The sequence below is a fragment of the Borostomias antarcticus genome (genome assembly GCF_949987555.1).
Source record: "Borostomias antarcticus genome assembly, chromosome: 5".
NCBI lineage: Eukaryota > Metazoa > Chordata > Actinopteri > Stomiiformes > Stomiidae > Borostomias > Borostomias antarcticus.
The window spans coordinates 10,491,468-10,510,113 of NC_140238.1; the positions used below are offsets into that span (position 1 = coordinate 10,491,468).

At 46.1% G+C, this 18,646-nt stretch overlaps 2 protein-coding genes across 3 annotated transcripts in view; both read right to left on the reverse strand.

Moving 5' to 3' along the window:
* Nucleotides 1–2,065: 2,065 nt before the first annotated feature.
* On the reverse strand, nucleotides 2,066–5,697 carry cfl2 (cofilin 2 (muscle)). The gene is made up of 4 exons (XM_084438664.1): nucleotides 5,612–5,697; nucleotides 3,831–4,138; nucleotides 3,423–3,499; nucleotides 2,066–3,038 (listed from the first exon to the last, which is right to left on the reverse strand). The coding sequence occupies exons 1-4, from the start codon at nucleotides 5,612–5,614 to the stop codon at nucleotides 2,926–2,928; spliced, it is 501 nt and encodes a 166-aa protein (XP_084294790.1). The 5' UTR covers nucleotides 5,615–5,697; the 3' UTR covers nucleotides 2,066–2,925.
* A 770-nt stretch (nucleotides 5,698–6,467) lies between these two features.
* baz1a (bromodomain adjacent to zinc finger domain, 1A) overlaps nucleotides 6,468–18,646 on the reverse strand; it is a 30,552-nt gene continuing 18,373 nt past the window's right edge. The window contains exons 18-29 of one of the 2 annotated variants that reach the window (XM_084438255.1): nucleotides 18,643–18,646; nucleotides 18,081–18,546; nucleotides 16,624–16,751; nucleotides 16,067–16,224; nucleotides 15,173–15,321; nucleotides 13,496–13,576; nucleotides 13,078–13,325; nucleotides 12,452–12,669; nucleotides 11,978–12,336; nucleotides 10,643–10,812; nucleotides 9,994–10,081; nucleotides 6,468–7,539 (exon numbers count right to left, since the gene is read on the reverse strand). The exon at nucleotides 18,643–18,646 is cut by the window's right edge and continues 97 nt beyond it. In XM_084438255.1, coding sequence (XP_084294381.1) covers nucleotides 7,367–7,539; nucleotides 9,994–10,081; nucleotides 10,643–10,812; nucleotides 11,978–12,336; nucleotides 12,452–12,669; nucleotides 13,078–13,325; nucleotides 13,496–13,576; nucleotides 15,173–15,321; nucleotides 16,067–16,224; nucleotides 16,624–16,751; nucleotides 18,081–18,546; nucleotides 18,643–18,646 — 2,242 coding nt within the window. In that variant the 3' untranslated portion in view covers nucleotides 6,468–7,366. Of the gene's footprint in view, nucleotides 7,540–9,993; nucleotides 10,082–10,642; nucleotides 10,813–11,977; nucleotides 12,337–12,451; nucleotides 12,670–13,077; nucleotides 13,326–13,495; nucleotides 13,577–15,172; nucleotides 15,388–16,066; nucleotides 16,225–16,623; nucleotides 16,752–18,080; nucleotides 18,547–18,642 lie in introns of both variants that reach the window. The other variant, XM_084438254.1, reaches the window with a different exon arrangement.

The window sequence follows — 18,646 nt, forward strand, 5'->3', positions numbered from 1 at the left end:
AGATCAGTCTGTATAAACAGGCCTGATTGTGTTGTAAATTATGTCTTGTGACTTTGACGTGCTGCATAACTTTACCTCGCTCTCACTCACTCACTCACTCACTCACTCACTCACTCACTCACTCTCTCTCTCTCTCTCTCTCTCTCTCTCTCACACACACACACACACACACACACACACACACACACACACACACACACACACACACACACAGTATCAAGTGATCTATCACACTGATTTGAGATGTAACTCAATGACTGTTGACACGCTATATTCTATTTCAGCTCTCAAACAAACAATTGAGAAACTTGTTTTCACAACATGTCTGCAGTATTGGGACATATGCCTGTATAGCTGTTTCAAAACATCCAGGGGGGCTATTCAGTTTCCCTTTCCTCTCCCAAGACTGCATTCATTCACTAGAATCAAGGACTGCTATAGATAAGTGTGGGTTCTACGTGAAGAGTGGACAAGTGAAAACTCTTTAAGGTGAAGGAGGAAATGGAATCGGTCCCAGACACCTAACTAACTGGGGAGGCTCTTCTGTCAGAAATGTTGTTGACATCATTATGGTCTGTTTGACTGTAGCCTACGGTAGGGCCTATATGGCGCAGTAACATGTCGTCCCGGGCCAGGTGTGAATGACAGGCCAGGTGGTCGGGTTCCCCTTGGAAGCCTGGCAGAGGTGTTCATCTCTGCTGTCCTATGCTAGGACCTGCTGGACGTACAGAGCGGAGACACGTCACCTGTTTATTTTCAGCTCACTTGTTCAGACACAGGCCCAGACTATAGGCTGACATTAAACGCTTGGATGTTTAGCCAGCTAGCTAGCTAGATGACGTGTTGGGCTACACACAACTCAACCTCCTCTAGGGAATAGGGAAGACACCCTGATATGCTGGGACCCTACTAACAGTTCCAAGTTCAAATGAAACAAGGATAAGACAAGGTTCTGGACAGGTATATAGCCTAACACATTTTCAGTACTAAAACACAGTGTGTGTCATTGGGTGGTATACAGTAGGAGAGGCTGAGCAGCCAAAGACCAGTTTCATAAGCGGGGCTGGAAGGTTCCGGGCTATAGGGAACAGACAGCAGTGTGGGCACTGACCCAGAGAAGGGTAGCTCAACACACACTCTCTAGTAGTCAGGTCAGAGCACGTTGGAAGATATTCTATGCGAGGACAATATAGGTTGTAGCTTCTATACCATGTGAACTTGTCCCACCCACCCAGATCTAATCCTTCCATTCATACACTGACAACTAGCCAGTGATACACATTTTTCAATTTGCGGTTGTTTTGTGTACATTTGTTCCCATTCCTTTCAATATACGAAGCCGTCTCTGCTTTCGCAGTGCTCTGGCTCCTCACTGGTTCCCTCGTTCCTCTGCGCTCTGGAAGCCCGTCCACTTTTGCCATTTGTGGACAACGATGACAAGACACAAAAGCATGTGTTGGCCATAAATAGCAGTGAGCAGCACAGCATTGCGCGCCGCCCGCAGATCAAATTCTCTGCAGGGAGAAGCCAGCAGGCCCTGGCCCCGAGCCACGCGCACTCCCAACACTCAGCCCGGGACGGACACCTACTGTAGGGTCCAGTCCGCTCACTGGGCCTGGGTTCCTGCAGCACAGATCCCAGCCTAGTCCTGGATTCAGCCAGACTTTCGCGGAAATCCATTAAAGATGATTTCAAGCCATGGATTGGGTTTAATCTGTCTGGAAAACTAGGAGTGTGTAAATAGGGTGGCTAATTTGCACAGGTGAAAAATGGAGTCCGGAAAGTATTAACAAATCATAAGCAAACATGAATTGAGCTTTGAGTCAGTGACTGTGATATTCAGTCATATACACACACACACACAGAAACTTTAAAGTCCTGGCAGGTTTACAACTTAAAACAACCCACCACGACATCCAGACCAGACTCCCATCTCCTGTGGACATCAGTTAGTCATGCTGAATCACACTGCAGTTCCTTCCAATGAACACAACAGACAACAGATGAGTTTTCTGATCTGCCACAAGGTTTTATTGCAAAGTGGCAACCTCCGCGATCTCAAAAACACATGTTCCACTTAAGGCTCCAAATGCATATATATATATTGCCATCTTGACTGATACTTTGAATTCTTTTTTTCTTTAGTGTTTATAAAATAACTGCAAGCACCACCCCACCTCTGCACTACTGTACATTCAACTGAAATAAGGCGGAGACCGAACAGTTCCATACTCTTCTGTTCTTACCAATCAGCATAGCAGGAATGAAGACTGAGGTAACGTCTATCTAGGTGACATAAATAGAGATTTTCTTTAATACTTAAGAGTTATTCTCGAACCTTTTTGTCTCAACTTGTAGTGTATAAACAAAAAAGTGCGTCGTATATGCATAGTCTAGACCGTGTTTCACCATGTTGGGTTAACATACCGGGTAAAGGTAGAACAGTTCAAATAATAAATAAGTCATATGAAACAACCTCATGAGTGCAAAGTACTTTGCTATTAGGTCAAACTTGGACAGCGGGAGTCTGGCGAGGCATTATAGAAAGCATTCACATTTCCCTACGCTACTGAACGTGGAGTCAGCACTGATTATGTGGCGGAGAATGCAAACAGTAGCTAAACTTCTGAGGGCTTGTGTGGTGGGAGTGTTTTATCCTCTCAGATACTGTTGGTTTGGCAGAACACTGGATGTGACCGAAGAACATTCCTTGAAGGTCAAAATTCTACCAGCATTCCGAAGAAGTCGGCTGGCAAACTTAGGCTACTGGTAGCTTTTGCATATGTTAATGAGATCTCCTTCATGTGGAAAAAATAAAATAAAACAAACGGACACAAAAAAGGAGCTATTCCTTTAGGATCAAATGATATAGACACAGCTGCTAAGATGAAAGCGTCTGGAATCCAGTTGGCACGTGTTGTCAGTTTACAATGGTCTCCCCTCCAGCGACATCACCACGTTGCCTCCCAGCTTGTCCGCCAGGGCTGAACGGTCCTGAATGTCGTCTAGTCCGTTCACTTGCCATTCGTGTTTGATACCTGGAGAAAAACAGGTAGTCGAATATTGACTCAGGCCGGTTTCATGGTCCACATTCCCTTGTTAAAAGCCAATTGTATACAGAATGCCATTTCAATATCTGCTGAGGTAATGGTCTGGGAACATTTCACGAGGCAGACGTCTAACAAGTGAGAGATAACAAACTAATGACTCTGGAATGGCTCTATTAAAGCTTCAGAATCTACTACAGACTCTGCAACACACACTTGGCCTTAGTCCAAATGTTTGTCACTAAGTTCATTGATTGACTGATTGATTGACTGATTCATTATGACAATAATCACATTCTTATCAGCTGATTGTTAATTCATTCACTCACTCATTCATTCACTTTGAGGACTAGTAGTCATGATGTTAACACTCACCTGTGAACTTCTTTTTAATGGCATCTTTAGAGCTGGCGTAGATCATCTTGCTTTTTAGTGGCGCGCCCTCAGGTGCCCTGAAACAACCAAGAACATGCACAAACTCAACCACTTCCTAGTTCCAGTCCACATCAAAAAAGAAGAAGACCCTTAAGCTATTGTATCTTTAATCTGACACACAAGTCCTTAGTCTTCAAAACCGTACCATCAACTGACATCATTTGTGAACAGATAGATAGCCATCTGACAGTGATCTAATAAACCAGCCAGCAGCACCAGTTTCTAGACCAGGGTTAAACAAACAGTTTCCCTCTAACTCTGACACACTCCACAGTGGCATTTCCAGCGGTAGGCACTACAACAGAGAGATACGGGGTGGCGGGGGGTCAGCACAAACAAGCTACGTACCAAAATATAAATACCAGGTCTTCTTTCTTGGATTCTTTTGTTTCGTAGGTGGCGTCGTACAGGCCGTATCTGCAGTCGTTGAGGGGCAGCAGCTTGACGAAGCAGGCGTAAGGGTCCTCCATGGTCTCGTCGATGTCCCCCACCAGGATCTGCTTGCCCTCCTCCACGATGATCTTTTTCTTGTCGTCGCTGAGGCAGAACAGCACCGCCTTCTTGCGCTTCTTGACCTCGTCCGAACTGGACGACTTCCTCACCTTCATGTCGTTGAAGACCTTAATGACTTCATCGCTGACGGTCACGCCAGAGGCCTGCAGGGGAAGAGGGGGATGGAGAGAAGATGGAGGATGGAGAGATCATGGACCACAGAGAAGCCAGGATGGAGGGGAGAGAACATGGACCACAGAGAAGCCAGAATGGAGGGGTAGAGAGAAAGTGGGAACAGAGAGACGGGAGAGTGGAGAGAATGGATGATGGAGAATGGGAGGATAGAGTTAAGGGAAAGATGGACAAAGAAAGGGGAGAAATGAAAGAATGTGTTGAATTAGAGGTTTATATAGAAGAGCAATATATAGATCCATAGCTAGGGTTTTGATAAAGACAACCATCTTCCAGAAGCTGACACTGAACAATAGCACCCGTTTTAGAAGAGCCACAAAAGTAGCACTGAAAGCCTGTATGGCTCATCCTGTTGATTTCAGATGTTGTTGACTAGCTCATATATAGAGTAAACTGTGCCATCTAACTGCAAAGAGTGATTTAGTCAATATATTCATGGACATTGTCCCTTTGCACCATAGGAAGAAGCTATGTGAGTCGTGCAGACAGGATAACAATTGACAGCATTGATTTTTGAGAAGTGATTCACCATGAATCAACACTATTTGCGTTGGACACAGCCAGGAAGCCCTGCTGACTCATAGCTTGCTAGCTAGGTGCCTATGTGGCTGTCAACTGGCTGACCTGTATCTGATGTTGAAGATGACAATATGACATGCACAACCTTTACCTAAGTTACATAACTACCTCAATCAAGAAAGCATGATGCTCTATGGTCAATGGAAATTAAATCAGATCAATCTTGTAAACGAGAAAGTAGTGGCCAGTGTAGCTGACCACGTCTTGAGGCCTAACGTTAGCTAACTTTACTTAGCCCGTCCGTGGCTAGCAGAGCACCTGGTGAATCTTAAGACCACTTGAAAAGAGCAAACTATTTCAAGTAGCTAGCTAGCTAATCCATGTCACCACATGAATTGCTTTTAGCAAGCCCAAGTGTTTGTAAAGTTGTCCGGTAACAGACGAGACACAATATTCACAAATCAATCACTGTTTTGCAATCATCAAAGGGTCAACTTCTAAGAAAGTAGCGTGCTAACTAGCTAACTTAGCTTACCATGAGACACAAAGTTGAACAGGCTCGACAGTGATTACCGTTACGCTAGCGGACTGCGGCTATAATTAGGTTAAAATGGCTGTCCGGAGGATTCAGGCCCGGTGACAATCCCAAATCGGCACTGATTTCACAACCCAAAGCACGATTATGTTATATACCCTTACAAATGCGAGATACTGCTCACCGCTAAGGAATGCTGAATTTAAACCGCTCGTTTGCATTTGATTGCCGTGGTAACAAGGGCGCTAGCTTAGCTGGCTAGCTGGTATCGCTAGCAACATAACGGTAAACTAACGTTAGCTAACAGATCCCCATTGCTCAAAGTTGTAAAAAAGTTAATTCTGCCTCCGTAATAGAAAGATAACAAATGTTTACGAGTGAGAGCTCTTACCATGTTGTCCGCTGGTTACTTCGGTGTGATTTGAACTAACGGGGGAGTTGTAAGGGTAAAGGTACCTGGGAATGTGGACTACAGACCGGGTATGTGGGAGTGAGCGAGAGAGGGGGGAGGAGAGGGGGTGCGCCAGTGTGGGACACGGTGTCCTGCTGATATATGCTACCTTGTCGAAAAATGCTACCGTAGCACGAATCGAGGATTTGGTCTATAGAAATATGCCATCCCTGAAATCTTATATAAATATTATAATAGAGTATCAAATTATGCTCCCAATATTCTTACAGTATACCACTACATAGAGTGAGTCGTGGTGAAATACAATTATTTTATAGTGGGAGCACATACACGCGTGCGCAAAACCGCTAGGTAGCGCCGCTCGATAGGTAGCATATATCGACAGAACACCTGGCACTCGCCAGACGGGATCACTACTGGGATTGGAAGGGAGCGGAGGAATTTGTCCTTTGACATACGCTTAGACTTCGCAAGCATACCTAGCCAACATTTAGACTTCACCCCCAAAGTCTGAGCAAGAAAGATGGTAGATTTACGTGTTATTTCACCCAGAAATAATGTTGCAACCGCACCGGCTTCAGAGGTTTGTGCTTATTTGGTGAAATGCATATTAACGTCTCACCTAATAAGGAATGAAATGTTCTTAAACTACTCTGGTGTAGCCCTTCAACCAAACCTCTACTCACCTCTCATGAATAATAATTCACTACTAACCATGATCATTCATTGTCATGGTAATCTGTCATTCAATTCATTAGATAAAAACGATACAAGGGAAAAAACTCTATTAAACAAAATCCATTTATTTTTTTACATACAGAAAAAGATTTACACGATAGCAAATATAGCAAATACAAAAGCAGAGGTTGGGAAAGTTAGGAAAACAACAGTATTCAAACCCTACCCAGATAAGTCTCAACAGAAAACTATGGGAATTATTCTTTACAAAAACACAAAATGGTCTATATAAAAAAACAAACATATCATAAATAAAGCAAGTCATCCTCACATTCAAACTAAATAAATAACCAAAGGGAAATTATGGTTCCAGTGTAGTGTAATCACTGAAAGGACTGGAGGGAGGCTGAGACAGTTGATTCTGTTGGTTCTTTCTCTACTTGGTCACAACTGTGAAACACCAATAAACTCCTAAGTCATCTTGAGATACTGAAACCCTATTTGATCAAAGTCACATGAGAAATGTATGTGCCCGAAAATAGTAGTCTAGAAATGCTGCCAACAAAAATACAAAATATCAATGCACTGTATTTAAAAAATTAAAAAAAAGAATCCGTTTTTTATTATTTTTTTATCACGATTCGTTTTCCCTGAGTGAATACGAACGGAGTGGACTGTTTTCAAATAATATCCAGTGCAAAGTTGTTTCACAGCGAGTTATTCCTGCGATAAAGTCATCTGAGGGAATGCTGGTCTACACGGCTGTATTGCTTTGGGAATGTTCAAAACCTGCCAACTTGTGGTTGGAACGTTCAATGCAGAGTCTCTTTCTCAACACAACTGCCAAAACTCTCCCCACTGCTGTGCTCTAGATCTGAAAGGCCCAGACCGGCATAAGAAACATGCCTAAACCTTTATCTTGTTACCTGATTGGTTGGGTATCACTGTAAACGGCCACTCCTCTCCAACAAGCACCTTGAACCAGATCCTCTCAGAGCTACACAAGTAGAGGGGTTAAGGGTCTATGGTTTTGTTTTGGTACCAGGCCCGGTTCCGTTACATCCTGGGGCGTTTCTGTGGAGGGGAGGTCCGCTCAGACAGACCCAGCTTCTGGAGCTCGCTGTGGAAGAAGGCCTGGAGCCTGGCCCCAGCCTTGGCCTCGTTGGTATGCCGAGGGTTGTACTGGAGACAGTTGGCGAACATCAGCTCCACGTCATCAATGTACTCCGCTGGGGGAGGAGACAGAACAAAGAGTCAAACAACAAATTGGATAAACATACACCACAACAACACCACAACAACAACAACAACAACCAGATGAGGTCCTGTGTGGATCACTTGATTTGATCAGTTGGTTGAGCACAGTGCTCCTAACACTAATATGGGCTTAGATTCCCATCAGCATAACATTATTCTGAAATACATATTCATACTGTTATTAGATTTGACATTTATTCATATCAAGAAATAGAGCAGGTTTATGCAAGACATTTTGTTGTGGAAAATACGCTTCAGATCCAGCACAGTCAAGTGTGTGAGGCGAAGCCATACATTATCCCGCTTGTTACACGGCTACTTACCAACAATATTAATACACAGACTAAATACTGATTAGAATATATTTTGTTGGGGCGCCCCAGTGGCTCAATGGGTTGGGGCGCGTACCATGTAAAGGCTAGTCCTTACTGTAGCGGCATGGGTTCGAATCCAGCCCATTACCTTTGCTACATGTCTTCCCCTCTCTCTCTCCCACCTTTCCTGTCTGTCCTTCAACTGTCCTGTCCTAATAAAGCAGAAATGCCCTAAACAATATATTAAAAAAAAAAAAAAAAAGTGTTTACTTTGTTTGTAGCTATAATGGAAAAAATAAAGCAACGGGTTCAGCTACCCCATCAGCCATCAACGGTGCTGCTTGGCTCCATATCAACATTGCAACATTAAATTGCCAGCGATTACGTTGTCGTTTCCATTGAAAGTGTTTTTTTTTTTTTAAAGGAGTAGTAAAGGGAAAATGCATGTTTAGCCCTGTTTTAAGGTTACTTATGATCATATACAATGGTTCAGATCAAAACGTTGACAAAACTAGCACTTTTGAGAAAGTCTGATAATTGCTCTAACACCGTTTTGGTCATACAATGGATGTGGGTGGGCACCTTGAAAAATCTTTCAAAAACATGTTAAACTCTCGATTTCAAAGACAAGAAGCTCACTGAGGGGGTAATTGGTGTCCGTTGGTGTCCTGACATCAAATTCGCCGCAAAGTATGAATCCTGTAGGGTTTTATTGATCATTTTATGAAATCCATTGACTTGTATTGAAGCGACCGTTGTAGATGTGTAGATCAATCCGCAGAGGGTATTCAGGAAGCGGAACTACTTACGGTAGCTATTGTTATTGACCATATTCACACCGCGGCCATTTTGCTTTTACGTCACGCTCAGGGTGGGAGAATGCAGAAGTATCCATAGTCTAATAGTACAAGTTTGTTATAAAAATAACACTTCAAAATTCGAAATAGTCAGAAATAACATTCAGAATACACTACTGGAATTACAAACTCATGATTACCGGACTAACGTGAAAACTACCGCGGTGAAAAACAATCAGAGTCCAGTAATCGAATATGACTATTTCGAATCTTGAAGTGTTATTTTTATAACGAACTTGTACTATATGGTCTATGGATACTTCCGCATTCTCCCACCCTGAGCGTGACGTATGAGCAAAATGGCCGCCGTGTGAATATGGTCAATTGTTTATGTTGCTAGGCTTCCTAGTTTGCGGAAGTTTACACACGTATGTGCTGCAACTAAATAGTTATATGCTAAATATTTTAAAACGCCTTTCCAGATGAACTAGAATCTTACTTTATGGCGAATTATATGTCAGAACGCCAACTAACACCTCGGTGAGTTTCTTGTCTTTGAAATTGAGTTTAACATGTTTTTTGAATGATTTTTCACAGTGCCCACCCACATCCATTGTATGACCAAAACGGTGGTAGAGCAATTATCAGACTTTCTCAAAAGTGCTAGTTTTGTCAACGTTTTGATCTGAACCATTGTATATGATCATAAGATCCTATGTTGTTTTTTAGCTTCTCTTGCTCTGAAAATGTAATTTAATGTAATTTATTGCTTTATAAATGTTCTTATCTGGCACACAAACATACTCCAGGAGCTTGCTCGATCGCCTTGTTGAGAGGGGTCAGGGAAGAATTTTTACAGCTCACTTATCTGGCCCCCGGGTGATTACTGTTTTTTTTACTTCCCTCTGGAATATGTAGGGGTGGGTCGTATACCCACCTCCCTTGTTTTCTGTAAAGCGCATTGTGTTGCCTCTGGGTATGAAATGCGCTATACAAATAAAGCTTTGATTGATTGATTGATAAGAAACCTTAAAACAGGGCTAAACATGCATTTTCCCTTTACTACTCCTTTAAGCAATGTAGCAATTGGCCTACGCTTTTTATTTTGCCAGCGAATTAGCTCAACGTTAGCTAGACAACAACGGTTGAAGGGTTGCTCCTAGCAGCGGTCATTATTGCTCTCTTGCCCCTAACGTCGGTCAGTTATTGAGAAATAATTGACCGTAGAATGTGTCGATTGTCCAATCAGAATCAAGTATTTCAGAGGCTGTGTAATAATAAAGTGTTATCTTATCTTATATCCGTTAGAGCTCACCAGATGTTTTGTATTGACAGTCGTTGACCTTCTCCCTGATAGTGCTCAAGGCAATGGGCTTCTTGATGATGTCATAGTAGTCAGGTACCTATAGACACAAGGACAGACCAAGAGATCACACAACAAATCTCTGGGGCTCTCATCAGTGTGTGTGTGTGTGTGTGAGAGTCTATGAATGAATGAATATGACTGTGTGTGTGTGTGTGTGTGTGTGTGAGAGTGTGAGAGAGAGAGAGAGAGAGAGAGAGAGAGAGAGAGTGAGTGAGTGAGTGAGTGAGTGAGTGAGTGAGTGAGTGAGTGAGAGAGTGAGAGAGTGAGAGAGTGAGAGTGTGAGAGTGTGAGAGTGTGAGAGTGAGAGAGTGAGTGAGTGAGTGAGTGAGAGAGTGAGAGTGAGAGTGAGAGAGTGAGAGTGAGAGTGAGAGTGAGTGAGTGAGTGAGAGTGAGTGAGTGAGTGAGTGAGTGAGTGTGAGTGTGAGTGTGAGTGAGTGAGTGAGTGAGTGAGTGAGAGAGAGTGAGAGAGTGAGAGAGTGAGAGAGAGAGAGAGAGAGAGAGAGAGAGAGAGTAGAGAGAGTCAATGGATAAAAACAGTGACAGTGTGTAGGCACCAGGCTCCTATTAAAGAGTTTCTGTGAAAGCACACTGTGTGTACCTGAGTCCTGGAGACCAGCTTCAGGAAGGGCCAGCTGTCCGGGTGTCTGACCAGCTCCACGATCAGCCGCTCGCAGGCAGAGAACTCGTGGACGCCATGGGCCCTCCCGGAGCTGCGGCGGCTGGAGGAAGAGGCCGAGGGCGCCAGCAGGACGGGCTTAGTGGAGACCTCTGCTGGACAGACAGGGGAATGAGAGGCAGGTGGGCCGCAGTGAATAACTGGTCACCTTGGAACGCCCTCCCTGACCACCTCAGGGCACCTCAGTCTGTACATTATTATGATTGTATTATTATTATAGTATATTTTTATTATTGTATTACCTATGCACTTTGAGATTTATCGGAATGTAAAGCGCACTACAAATAAAATGTATTATTATTATTATTAACTGAGGTATAGGACAGTTTTGGTTGTACAGCAGAACCTCAGAGATCCCAACAATCCGGTCAACGGGTGTCAAAACCAGAAGTAGCGGTCAAATTGAACATTTGACTTTAATGAGAAATGTAAATGGACAAAACGCAAGGATAGAAATGTAAATGGACAAAACGCAAGGATAGAAATGTAAATGCATAGCACAAAACGCAAGTATAGTAATGTAAATGGTTGCACAAAACGCAAGTATAGTTGGTTATTTGATTGCAATTTCAATGCCTTTCCGATTGTTATAGGGGACTTTTATTGATGAGTGAAAACTAAATAAATATTCTATTTAGTAAATTTGGTGTATATTTCAGAGATCCAAGCAACCCTCACTCCTGATAGGTTTGGATCACTGAGGTTCTACTGTGTATACTATAGGGATGTCACAATACCAAAAATGTAGTAATCGATAGCAATACCAGAGAAATTCCATGATTCGATACCCAATTCAATACCACGGTAAAAAAACAAAACATGTAGCCTACTTCAACTACTTCAACATCATCTTTTTTTCTGATATTGTACTGTGAAAGGAAGATTGAGAGCTCGATTATCAGGTAGCCTAGCTCAATGAGAGAAAACAGCAGGATACACAGGCATTATGCTAAATAAGCAGACCTGATAGGCTAAAATGTTTTTTAAGGCTTGAGCCAAGACTATCATAAGCTTAGCTATCTAATGCATATCTGCATGTTTTACGTTGGCTTGTCCCATCTAGCTGACTGAGCTGGCAAAACAACCTGGCTGGCTAGCTAGCTAGCAGATAGCAGGTTGGCCTGCAGCTTGTGAGACAAATATGGTCCCGAATTATTTGTCCCGCAAGGTGGACTTGGTATGTTAGTATCGGTTCTCGTGACCTCCCTGATATACTAATAACCGTGTAAACAGAAAAGTAAAGTGCGGCCATCCTACCTGCCAGGGGGCGTTTCTGCGCGCGGGAGGGGGTCTTCCCGGCGGCGGCGTTGGGCGCCAGGATCTCGTGGCTGAGGCGGGAGCTGGCGCGGCTGCCCGCCCGGGGAGGGGCCCTGCCGTTGGACGCGGGGGTGGCCTTCTTCCCCGAGCCCCTGGAGGCCGAGCCGGAGGCAGCCTTCCCGGAGGAGGACGGCGCCTGCCTGGGGGTGGTCTGCTGGCTGCGGGGCGTGGTCTGCTGGCTGCGGGGCGTGGTCTGCTGACTGCGGGGCGTGGCCTGGCCGGGGCGGACCTTGCCGCTGGACCGGCCCCCTTTGGCGGGAGGGGGGAGCTTCACGGCGGCACGCCCCTTTTTAGTAGCACTGGACCCAGAGGAGAGAAGGAGAGAGAAACTGGATTCACTTCTGGATAAACGCCTGTTCTGGCGTGTGGTGGAGAACTTGTGGCAGCATCTTTCATTCCCTCACTCCCACACACCTGTCTTTCACTTCCTCCTCCTCCTCCTCCTCGGACTCCTCTTCCGACTCTTCCTCCTCCTCCTCCTCTTCGGAATCCTCCGCCTCTTCCTCCTCGGACTCCTCCTCTTCCTCCACCTCCTCCTCGGAGTCCACCGAGGAGCGCTGGCGAGACGTGAGGCGGTTGGCGCGCTGTTTGGGTCGACACCCCGGACAGAACCAGTTCCCGGCCGGGACCGCCTGAAGAGAGAGAGAGAAAGAGAACACAGGACAAGGAGGTTACAGCAGTAGTACACACACACACACACACACACGAGACACACACACGAGACACACACACGAGACACACACCCGAGACACACACACACGTTAATCTCAAACAACAGCCGTGAGTTTAGGGTCTGATGGTGGCCTTGCGATACCAGTCATTCAGGATCTCCGCCTTCTGAACGTTTGGGGTTTTTTCTACGTTGAAATAGTTTGAGAGAACGAGAGAGCGAGAACGGCCGGTAACAAGACCACGCCTACTGCTTTGGATTGGTCCAAACCTGAACAAAACTACGCCTGACACAGTGGATGTGGTGTGTGTGTATGTGTGTGTGTCAGTCAGTCTGTCTCTGGTCTCTCCTATGGACAGTATGTCCCCACCTTGAGTTTGGGTCTGACACAGTGGATGTGGTGTCCGCGGTCGCAGCCGTCACAGAGCAGCATGTTGTCGGCGTCTCCTTTGCGCCGGCAGAGCTTGCAGCGGGCGTTGAGCAGCGACTTGGCCCAGAGCACGCTGCGCTCCAGGGTGGACAGGTGCAGGAAGACCTGCGACAGGCTGGAGCACGCCTGCAGGGACTCCCTCCAGCGTTCCAGCACCGTCTTACACACGCGCCCGCAGTCGCTGCCGTCTGGACGGACACACGCGCGCGCACACACACAAGATCAGAAGTGTTCTTGGACCAACAACATAAACTGTAAATACCAGCTAGCCACACCAACTGGACTGATGTCAAGTTTACACCTTTTGAGTTTACAAGTTTACGACTCTTGATAGCGCTGGTGATTTTGAGTTCCTTACCGTCCTTATCACTGGACTGGTCCTCATCCTTCTTCTTGTCTTTCTTTTTGGCTTTCTGGTCCTTCTTTGAGTCTTCATCCCCTGGAGGAGGCAGGGGAGGAGAGAGGAGGCAGGAGAGGAGGCATGGAAGGAGTCAGGAGAGGAGAGAGGAGGCAGGGGAGGAGGTAGAGAAGGAGTCAGGAGAGGAGAGAGGAGGCAGTGGAGGAGGTAGAGAAGGAGTCGGGAGAGGAGAGAGGAGGCAGGAGAGGAGAAAGGAGGCAGGAGAAGAGACAGGAGTCAGGAGAGGAGGTAGGGGAGTGTGAGGGTCAGTTAATAACTGTTTGGCCATGTCCATCTGAGGGACACCTAGACATCCACATGTCAGCCATGTCATCAAAAGACAAACTGACAAAGTCAGCATGGGAGATTAACATGGATCGCCTTAACAACCTGTTCTGGGTGTGATAAATACAGACAGAGACACTCGACAGACATCGTCATGGATGCATCTCTGGGAAACTATGGGTGTGTTCCAAGGTGTTAGTTGTAGTCTGTCTGCCTGTATAACGCCCCCTGCAAACCGCAGCCGAAATGCCACAACACGCCACGAAACAACGTTCCAATCATATAGCTCCCATTGTTTTCTATGGAAGCCCGCACACTGGCGTCGTTCCGCCAGCAGCCGACAATGTCGCCCCGAGATTGATTTCGACTTGGCTCTATTTTTATGGAATGTGGCAGCCAACACGTGGAAATCCAACCTACACTTGGATTAATGCATGGGCTTACCTGCACTGAAATGCCTGTCTATTAAATTTATCTAAAAGTAAGCTAATATAGTAATAACTTAAAGTTAAATATTTTAGGATATTCCCATCTCTTCCATGTCCTTCTCGTGTTTCATTTGTCGTTTGTTTTGCTAAAATGTCTTGACCTCGAATTTGAACTTACAAAGTAACGTTGGCTGGTGATAACTGGTGACAAGTCTAGTTGGCTTTTTAACTTGAAAAATAGCTTTAGCTACGATCATCTTACAGGCCAACATTCATCATTCATATACCAGAATTAATTTACTGCATGGAGGTAGTAGAAACAACAATCCATAACACCAGTCAGCAGCAGGCTCTGTCTTATACCAGACTGCCCTCTATTTATTTTTTAAGTGCACTAGAGTGCGTCGCACGTTGCATCCTATGTGCAGGGCTAGCCGGACACAGCGCCATGCGCCGTCTTGCGCCGTCGTTTCGGCTGCGGTTTGCGGGGGGCTTGAGACTGTTATTGTATATCCCTTTAAAGTTATTCCAAAGATGTGGATCAGTTACAGCAGTATCAGTATATAAACAGCAAAATTGCAAAATTCCAGGAATACTCACAAACCTCCCAAAATTCCCAACGGGAATACGAATGCGAAATAACGGTCCTATACTGGAAATTTACAGGAATTAACGGGAATAAATTCTAAATAAATTAGTATTTACGCCGTTGTTAAGTAACCGTATCAGCCAGTCGGTGATTATCGGAAAAGAAAAGCCCTTCAGTGCGCAGTCTGGCCATACGTTATCCCTTAATTCTATTAACTTTCCATTAATTCCCACGGGACGTTTGTGAATATTCCCGGGAATTAGCCTTAGTTAAGAATGGCAATGTTGAGTCAACACCAGTAGCAGGTTTTTAAGATGGAGGATCCGTCCGTCTTACCCAGAGGAGCCTTGAGGAACTTCCTCTCGATGCCCTGCTCCACCTGCGCCAGGGCCTGAGCCAGCAGCCGCACCGCGTTGTTGACGGGCTGGGGGGTCCCACAGCCGCTGGACGCCCCTGCCGCCCCCCCGACCTTCAGCTCGGCCAGCCTGAACAACGCAACACAGGGGGAGAGTGAGCGGAGGCTCTCGCTCTCCGTCACGCGCCTCTGTGCTCTGGTTGTTTTTTGAAGCAGGACAGCACAGTAGGAAAGCACAGGGGCAGAAAGAGGAGGGAGGGGGGGGGGTACAAGTGAGGGACGTGAACAGGAGACGGGACCAATCTCTGCCGCGCTGCCACTCAATCAAACTCGCAGCGCAGAGGGAGCGGCAGGTGAACCGTAGCGATCACAATAAGCATCTCATAATGAGCTTTGTACTTCATCTAACATGACCATCACATCAAACGTCTTCATGTTGACACTGACATTTCAACAACCGTAAAAGATTGACCCATCAAAACCCAAATGCAAGGTGCAAAATTAACTCATGATTATTAGCCATTACTAATTATTTACTAGTCAATGGCTGCTAAAGTTAGTTTTGGACCCTGCTAGTACAGTTAATGTTACTGCTATTATATGCACACACTTTAATGTTGATTGGGGATTGCATATGAAACCAAGATGACATGCTAAATAGTAAGTAAGTAAGTAAGTAATAATTGCAAATTACAAAAGTAAAAGGCAAATGTATTATTTTGGGCTGGTAAACAGTCTAGGGACTGGTCATTTTTTTAATTTACCAGCCAGTTGGCTAGTAAGCTAAAAAGTGAGTTTTGGACCCTAATGTATCACAGAACACGTCTGGGGCGGCTGCAGAGCTGCCTGTGAGGCGGCAGGTCAGGTGGATTTACCGGTCTCTGGCACTGCCTCTCAGGGGGTGGCAGTCCATGTCCGTGTGCTCCAGCTCCCCGTTCTCCTCCTTCACCCCGTTCTCCCGGGCGCCCTCCGGGCTCAGCAGGTGGTAGTGGCCCTGCTCCAGGGCTGCCCTCCACACACTCCTCTCCATCACCTGCACACACACACCCCACCCACCCACCCACCCACCCACCCACCCACCCACCCACCCACCCACCCACCCACCCACACACACACACACACACACACACACACACACACACACACACACACACACACACACACACACACACACACACACACACACACACACACACACACACACACACACACACACACACACACACACACACACACACACACACACACGGCGAGTCAGAATTAATTCAGGATGATTCAGCTACAAAATTTCAACTCGTCAGACAAAATCTGTACTTGTATCTTTCCTTGAAAAAACATAGTCTCTTGGTGCTCGACACATCTCCCCAGGGGGGCATGAACCAAGCCATTAAATACACTGGATTACAGCCGGCGTGCCTAGTGACCAGCTGACCTTGACACTCCCTAGGGTCCCCTGGTAGATGCGGTCCTCCATGTCCAGCATCAGGTCCTTCAGACGGTTCTCCATGAAGCACTCACCCGGGGCGGAGGCCTTGCCTCCCGCTGCTGCCCGGGGCTTGTCTGGACACAGAGGGACAGGGGAGAGAGTGACCACAGAGAACAGTGCTGCTGCCCGGGGCTTGTCTGGACACACCGAGGACAAGGCAAACACTGAGTGTCTCTGACACACGAGACGCGACGTAAGACAACGGCGTCCTAAATAGGACACTGGAACTGTGTTGCCTAGCCATGCTTCATCAGCTTGGGCCGGGTCTAGTCTGACTCAACGGATGTAGGTTTTAGGGATAAGCCTCGTCATTCGTTTATTACTGCCCAATCAGTAGCGACGGATCTGATTGCTGGCCCAATCAGATTCAGTTGAGACTACGTGAAACAACAACTACCTAGCAACCGCTCCGCTCAAGACGATTGTGATTGGTGTAAAGAAATACAGCATTTCCCTCCCTAACCCTGAATGGTAATGTGTGCAGCCAGACCTTTCTCCAGTGCTGTCACAGCGTAAACGAAGTATGGCGATAGGTCTGGCAATGCAAGACTAGGCCGGGTCCAACTCCTCAGCCTGAGACACATTGCTCAGTTAAAGTTGGAGGTATGTACAAGTATGTGTGTCATTAGGCTGTAATAGACCTGTATGGTTGTATCTGTATTTGTTGGCCGCGGAGCCAGACAGCAGCTGTCTAATATTAAATATGCTAGCTGTTCAAAACAGTTGAACTGCATTACCCGTGTAGTTGTATCTCTGTAGTACCTATGTAGTACCTGTATAGTAGTACATCTCAGTAGTACCTGTATAGTAGTATATGTGTAGTACCTGTATAGTATCTGTGTAGTACCTGTACAGTAGTACATCTCTGTAGTACCTGTGTAGTACTTATATAGTAGTGCCTGTGTAGTACTTGTATAGTAGTATATATGTATAGTACCTGTGTAGTAGTACCTGTGTAGTATATATGTGTAGTACCTGTACAGTAGCATCTCTATAGTACCTGTATAGTAGTATATACTGTATATATATAGTACCTATGTAGTAGTATACATGTGTAGTACCTGTGTAGTAGTATATCTCTGTAGTACCTGTGTAGTACCTGTACAGTAGTATATCTCTGTAGTACCTGTATAGTAGTATATATGCATAGTACCTGTGTAGTAGTATATATGTGTAGTACCTGTGTAGTAGTAGTATCTCTGTAGTACCTGTGTAGTACCTGTGTAGTAGTATATATGTTTAGTACCTGTGTAGTACCTACCTGTGTAGTAGTATATCTCTGTAGTACCTGTACAGTAGTATATCTCTGTAGTACCTGTGTAGTACCTGTATAGTAGTATATATGTGTAGTACCTGTGTAGTAGTAGTATATCTCTGTAGTACCTGTGTAGTAGTATATGTACCTGTGTAATTGTATCTGTGGGCGGCGGAGCCGGACAGCAGCTGTGCGATGCGTTCCTTCTCCTGCAGCAGAGCCTCCCTCAGCGTGTTCTCCCTGTGGCCCCGCGGGTTCAGCGCCCCGATCAGCCGCTCCACCTCCTCCGCCGAGCTGTAGAAGGCCCACTGGTTGGGCCGGTCGACGGGCGGGCCGCAGGCGTGGACGGGGGCAGGGCTAGCCTCGGCGCTGGAGGCAGGGCTGGAGACGGACATGTCCAGCGGTTCGTCGGCCGCTTCCCCCTCCTCCGTCCTGGCTTCCTGTTTGGGCTGCGGGTGGAGCATGTCCTCCGTCACGCCGAAGTAGTCGTCCTCCACGAAGAGCGCGGCGGCGGCGGGGAAGAGCCAGTAGCGCCGGTACAGACGGTCCCGCCCAAGAGGGAGGATGTAGGTGCAGGCCGCCGCCCGCTGGATACGCTCCTGCAGCTCACGCACCTTTTCAATAAAATCACTTTATGAGTATATTTTGTCACAGCGCAACATGCTGTGTTGAGCCCTAAAAATACACACAGACACACAGGCTGACCCCACCTTC